Source organism: Eublepharis macularius, chromosome 12 (genome assembly GCF_028583425.1).
Source record: "Eublepharis macularius isolate TG4126 chromosome 12, MPM_Emac_v1.0, whole genome shotgun sequence".
NCBI lineage: Eukaryota > Metazoa > Chordata > Lepidosauria > Squamata > Eublepharidae > Eublepharis > Eublepharis macularius.
Genome location: NC_072801.1, coordinates 72,648,326 through 72,655,541, shown reverse-complemented (window position 1 = coordinate 72,655,541; position 7,216 = coordinate 72,648,326). Strand labels below are relative to the sequence as shown.

General features: G+C 38.9%; 1 protein-coding gene across 1 annotated transcript; it reads left to right on the top strand.

Annotated features, from left to right (window-relative positions):
- Positions 1–584: 584 nt before the first annotated feature.
- Positions 585–1,526, top strand: LOC129339822 (olfactory receptor 49-like). Its single transcript, XM_054994398.1, has one exon. The coding sequence runs from the start codon at positions 585–587 to the stop codon at positions 1,524–1,526; it is 942 nt and encodes a 313-aa protein (XP_054850373.1).
- The last annotated feature ends 5,690 nt before the right edge of the window (positions 1,527–7,216 follow it).

The window sequence follows — 7,216 nt, the reverse complement described above, 5'->3', positions numbered from 1 at the left end:
GGTTTGTGGAAGTGAATTCCATTCAATTACCTTCCTTACTACAGCACAGCCCCCAACCAGCCATTCCACATGGCCTTTGAAAATGAAAAATCCACGGTTTCCAGCGTAGGTGTCCAAAGGAAACCCTTCCTATTTCACTAGCAGAAAAGCTTGTTGCATCTCATGCATAAATTACAGACTCTCAACTGCAGCTTAGAACAGAGAGGAATTAATGGCATGAGCCTTCTTTATGGGCAGTAGTTCATGTGTGAAATCCTTTATAGTTAAGCTAATAGGATGGTGCTAAAGACCTTCTCTGCTGCCAGTCAGAACAGACAATACTGAACTTGATGGACAAATGGTCTTAATTAGTATAAGGCAGCTTCATGTATTCATGTGTTCATTCTATACCACCATCAACCTAGTTGTGAAGACCAAGAACGTTTCCTCCCCAGTCTCCATTTTGGTGGCTCCTCCTTAGCCCAACAGACCCTGTATTAATAATAGAAATTTTGATTTAATCGATGATTAGTAACATGAAAAATGCTTTTAAAACACGCATCTCACTTTGAATTTCTCTCTCTTTTAGGATGGTAGCAAAAATTATGAACAGCACCATGGTGAGAGAATTCATACTCTTGGGCTTTACTGACAACCATGAGCTTGAATTATTCATTTTTCTTGCACTCTCTGGGACATATACTTTGACCATCATGGGGAATATGGTAATCATTGTGATCACATTGGTGGATCGTCATCTGTCCACCCCAATGTATTTCTTCCTCCGACATTTTGCCCTCTTAGAGATTGGTTTCACCACTTCCATCATTCCCAAAGCATTGGCCAACATGGCCATGGGCCATAAGAGTATCTCTATATCTGGTTGCTTCACTCAATTCTTTCTGTACTTTGTCTTGGGGACTACAGAGTTCTTTCTGTTGGCAGTAATGTCTATTGATAGATATGTGGCCATCTGTAACCCTCTTCGTTATTCAACAATAATGCATGGTAAAGTCTGCTCATTACTGGTGCTTGGCTCTTGGCTTGCAGGTTTTATATTGATTCTAGGTCCAGCAGTTGCATTATTTGTGATGCCGTTTTGTGGCCCAAATACCATAAACCACTTTTTCTGTGACAATGGTCCATTGATCAAGCTTGCATGTATTAATACAAGTCTACTTGAAATTGCAGACTTCCTCATTGCCATATTATCTCTCATTGGAACTTTGACAGTTACCATTGTATCCTATGTCAACATTGTTTCCAGCATCTTGAGCATCCCATCATCTGCTGGGAGGCAGAAGGCCTTCTCAACTTGTGCATCTCATATCACGGTGGTGTCCATCACTTACGGCAGCTGTATTTTCATGTACATAAAACCTAAAGGCTCCAATGAGTTCAACTTCAGCAAGTCAGTGGCCATCCTTAACATAGTCGTGTCTCCCTTTCTGAATCCATTCATATACTGCCTACGGAACAGGCAGGTTCAAGATGCCCTGAGAACTGCTTTTAGACAGGCTGTTGGGTTATGTCAAAGGTCAAAATGAGCCTTGTCTAGAGCTATTCCTGGAAACATACTCTGAGGTTTGAGAGAAGAGTAAGTCCCTTTGATGATTCACCTAGAATTTTTCAGGAATTAAACAATCTGCACAAATACTAATTTCTTTGAGAATTGACTGATACCTTTTTGTCTCTGTTATGGGGTAAGTCTTGTTGAAAGAAACTAAAATAATTAGGAAAAAAACAGTCATTTAAACTAGAAGATTAAAAAAAGAGAATTATTGATAATAAGAGCCACAAGTACAGAAATGGCTGAAGAGATGGCTGTCAATTCGAGATGCAATCTATGTTTGAAAAAGGGAAAAAACCCTTATAACTATGTATTGAATATGACATTTCTACCTCAAAACCAGAGTGCTACAAATTGGTAGCAAGTCTCAGTTATTTTAATTTTAACTACTTCGTATATTTAAAAAAATCTGGCGAATACACTCTATTGTATTAAAATTTGTTAGCTGGATTTGAGTCCAGTGTCACCTTAGAGACCAACAAGATTTTCAAGATGTAAGCTTTGAAGAGCCAAAGCTTTCTTTTTCATGTATCCTTTGACTTCCATTAGCTTATACCATGAAGATCTTGTTGATCCCTAACGTGCTACTGATCTCAAATCCTGCTGTTCTACTGCACACCGACACAGCCATCTAGTTGGAGCTAAAAAATTTCAGACACTTTAGTTTATGGGTTAGCCATACTAGTTCAAAGTGAAATCCAAAATCAAATATCCTGTGGTTAGGTTTACTGAGAACAACCGAAATAATATGAAACAGTATACAATGTTTTAACTTCTCCAGATCTCTTTATACATTGGATACTAAAAAGTAGGTATGAGACAAATACCTAAAGAGAAATTCCTATGTGTGATAGGTATCAAATAGTATATCAAAACCAGAAATACCAATCTCTGCAAAATATCCAATAATAAAAACTAGTATACTGCTGAAGTTCTAAAACTGAGTTATACATTGTGTAACAAACACGTAGGTACGTGACACTTTTTAATGTTCTCATACACACATATATTAAAAATGAAGATTTTTGAGATGAACTGATTTTGAAAGTTTATGACTTTATTAAAAGTTTGTTTAAAATGTAGTTTGTACAGAACTCTTTTTTGGGAATGTGTTGAATATTTTTGATATGTTGAACTGACTTAAACTAAGAGCGGAACTACAAGTGACAAAAGGCACAGGTTGGACACTTGTCAGCTTCCCTCAGGTTTTGATGGGAAATGTAGGCAGCTTGGCGGAATGTTGGACAAGAGACAGTTGAAAAGTCCATTGGACAGCAGTCGGAGAGCGAAGCTGCGAGACCAGGACGCCTACATTTCCCATCAAAACTTGAGGGAAGCTGACAAGTGTCCAACCTGTGCCTTTTGTCACTTGTAGTTCCGCTCTCAATCTTGTTGCATATGTAGTATCAAGTTGGGAAAATGAAAATATATGCATTTTAATATTTTTGTGGTTTAGTTGTATTTGAGCAATTAATAATTTCAGACATCAGCTGGAAACTATCAGCTGTTGAACCCAAATCTTTGGATATCAAATCCATATATGAAATATTCAGGCCACTTGATCAAACATCAGAGAAGCCCTCGGTGATTTTTGAACCAAGAAGCCCTCCCAGGAGAAATTGAGAAGGGCCAAATGACTTGAAGTTTTTTGGATTCCAAAACAGTGAACACCTGACAAAATATATTATTAGTGTTACATTAATAGTATTATTAGTGTTATAATTACATTATAGTATTTCAGTACATTATTCTTCAGTCTTGTTATCCTTTATTATCTGCGTTATACTGTTTTAGTGTGTTGTTTTCTGAGTTTGATAGTTGTACGTTTTTACTGATTTCCTTGCATTGGTTATCACTGCAATCTGCCCTAAGTCTCAGCAATAAAGTCATATATAATTGAGACAAATAAATTAAAAATTATTGAAGAAACTTGCCTTATTTGACATGCTTCTCAGAGGAGAATGACTGTCCCTTGTGCACTCTACAGGTAATAAATTAACTCTTCTTGAGCTCTGCAATGGGAATGTATTCACAGATATGGATGCTTATGGAGCCATATGTGCATTACCATTGCAGTTTGTGAACTAACAAAGCAAAGGACCTGCTGAAAGATATTCAAGATCCAGAAGGTTACAGGCTCAGAATATTCTCTTGGACAGTGAATTTTTGCATCCACCTACTTTGCTTCGGCAGCTTCACCAGCTAGGGTCTGGAGGCTTTCACAACTTGATTTTTCATCTCAAACATACGAACAAAGACAAAATATATCAGGAGACCTGGGGGGGGGGACCAAACAGCTGTGTGACGCATCCTGTTGATTTAGGCTGTGAGTGGTGAGTATTTTCCTATGAGCAGACAGTTGTATCAGATGTTCTAGCTGTGGGTTACAAGTTCAGTGTTCAGGACATCATTTAATGAATGGCATGACAGGGTTTTCATTGCAACATCAGTAGGAAAAGTACATAGGACCAACAATCATAGAAGGGGAAACCCAGATAATCATTGGTAAATGCACAAGCCTTTTGTAAAATGGAAAACATCATCAAGGTTGAGTTCAGAAGAGTGGGAAGGGAGCCCATTTCACTGCCATTCCTCAGCTGAAAATGTATTTCATCACTGTGATATTCATCCTCATTGGGACATTGTTTCCCCCAATTCTCTTTCTTATAGCAACTCCCCCTGACAAACACACACATGCACAATGTTATTTTATATGCTGGTACCATGATACACAACATACCCTTTTTGCATGGTCCAAGGGGATACCACCTTTATTTTTTCACCAGCAGACAAATTGGTTGGATCTAACCCACGGTGACTGGGTAGAGAACTTTCATCATCCTAACAGTGAAGATAAAAGGCTAATTTTGAGAATTTTTGTAGGATTATTAGCTTCCTTTTGGTATTTTTTGTCTGCTGCTTCCCACTAATTCCAACTCTTTTTCAAGGTCTGAATCTTTAGAATGATAGTGTATTTTTTAAAATATATATAAATAGCATGTGCCAATAGTGTATAAATAGTGTATTTCAGTATATATTTAATGTAAACATACTGAGTATAAAATGATCGTAAAGTAAAATACAAATACTGAGCATAAAATGCCAATGAATGATTGGACAGGAGCTATAAAGAGGTAGATATTCAACACTAAATCTGAATGATTAAATTTTGTGATGGTAAATATGTATAAGAAGGAGATTACAGGATCTGGTTTGGGTTGAAAATTGGAGAGAATCTAAACAGCAGAAAGAAAATGTCTCAAGGGCTAAAACAGAAGTGGCTGGTTAGTTGAAACCAACAGGATAAATTCTTTAACATCCAGCGATTTTTAATGCCTAGCGATTTTGTCCCAAGAAGTATTTCCTTCTTTATCCAAGAATATACATACTCCCATGATCATTCATAAACATGGCCTTATTTTTTCTCATTAGTGTCTTCTTTGTTTAATCCCCTATCTTCTCTGCCTTGACCTCAAATCTTCTCCGTCACTTATTATTTCTTCAGGCTCCTCCTCTTCTCCTCTCCTTTGAAGTCTTTCCCCAGCCATCTTACCTGTAAATTCTCTTCCACCCTGAAGTTTCGTCTTTCTTCCTGCAACCTCATGGACCATCCATTCCCCTCACTCGAGCCCAGCCGACCCATCAACTTTAGAGGCCTCAGAAACAAAAGCTCAAAATTATATAGCAGGAATCTTTTGTGCACACAACTCTTTCCAGTTTGTGCAAAGTAAAGGAAGACTGCAGGAGTTTGGAGCTGATGGTTTTTAGGGAAGCAGGTTATTGTGTCGTAGACTCATCATTATTTGCACTCATTCAGAAAGTTGATTCTTTCACCCAAAGAAGTGACATCTAAATTGTCATTTGAGTTCTGAGCCTATTTACTGAAAAATTGACTATCATTGTCTATACTACTTATATCCAAAATGGCAGCCTCAAAATATAGACCTAAGAGGGTGCGTCAACAATGCTGATTTGAAATAAAACAACACCAACAAAAACTTTGATAAAGAAAAAGTTTGATAATTCCTTCGCTTTTTACTACCTACCTGGCACTGCAAAAAAAAAAAAAGAGGGGTGGTCAAACACTAAGAATACTGCTGCACAAGAAGGGTGGGCTTTACTTGACTTTGTGTATCCTAAGTTGTGTAGGCCTGACAAAGCGTTCTAACCCTACACAGCTCTTGAAGATTTTAAGTTATTATATGCAGGGAGTGTCCTTCCATGAAGACAAGTTCAGAAATATGAGCCATTGTGATCCACTGAAATAACTTCCACGAAAATCTTTACTAATAGACGAAAGAATTACATGATCAGAAACGAGAGTGTAACTTCATGATAATTGGAAATGGAAGTCTAAAATTTGTATGGTGTTCCCTGACCGTGAAACAAGTCAGCTCAATGTTAGGATTTCCACACCCACAAACTTGTATTCAAAATGAAGATCACTGTACTCAATTTGAATTTTATAGCTGCCAAAATTTCTTATGTTTGAGGAACTCAAAGGAAATATAGGGTTGGATCCAGCAGCTTTTTCCACTGAATCTTGCCAGGCCAGTTCACACTTTTACTATAGTCCCTGTCAAATACAGCTTTAATACATGTACATAGTTTTTTGTGGGTGATCCTTTATGGACCTGTTCTTTCCTTATTTCTTTTTCACTATCAGAAAAGTTGTTGGATCCAACTGTCTAGCAAAGCCCCTTTAAGTTCATTGCCTGTGTTGGTTCAGGCGTCTAAGTTTCCGCAGGCCCAGTTCTAGTTTAACACCCTGCGAGTGGAATGTCCGGCTCAGCTAATTAACTGCACCTGCAAGCTGTTGCCAAAGGGAAGGGCCTTGAGAAACAAGGGAGTCTCAGCTCTGCACGTACTCCTCTCAGTTCTCGCCTAGCAACACTGATTGCAAGGTACCTCTGATTGGTTAAAAGATGGCTCCTCTCAGCTCTCAGTAACACATCAGGGAGAAATGCTGCCGACTCACTTGAGACCTCGAGGGATTCCATGCTAACCTTTCCAGCAGTATGTGAGGACTTTGCTGTATCCCAGGCCTTATGTACAGACCCGCCTGCTATAGTTTATGGATTGTGCTGTGAGTATGGGCCTCAAGCTTTCTTCAGAGAATGCTGTTAGCCAGCTTTGTGTTTTAGTTAGTCAGCTATAGCTAGAATAGCCAAGCTTTTATTATTTTGGATGCCTTTTGCTTGTGCCTTAGTAGAGTGGCTCCTGCTACTTGCATACACTCTTCGAATTAATAAACATCTTTATATAAGCCTTGTGTCTGTGAGTGCCTGACCAAGTGTGTGCAGAGTTCCCCAGGTTGGAAAAGAACTCGGAGACCAGTGAGTCTCAATAGAGGGGTAAAAGCTATTCTTCCAGGAGGCCTGCTAGGGGTTCGGGTGGCTGTAAGCAGCACTTGAAACGGCAGACGGGAGGTAGCCCTTTTGACCCCCTCCTGGATACCAACCCATTGAGTTTTCCTTCCCCAATTGAGTCATAGGGCCAAGCTACAAGTGACGAATGACACTTGAACGGCAAGTGTATTTCCCCCTGTTCACTTGCCCTCCACTCAATCCACTTGCCGTTCAAGTGTCATTCGTCATGTGTAGCTTGGCCCATAGAGGTCAAAATCTCACATGTGTATGATACATTCTCATACATTTTAGTTACAAC

What these genes read in the sequence shown, in the direction of transcription:
- LOC129339822 (XM_054994398.1), top strand. Translation starts at nt 585, where the DNA reads ATGAACAGCACCATGGTGAGAGAATTCATACTCTTGGGCTTTACTGAC.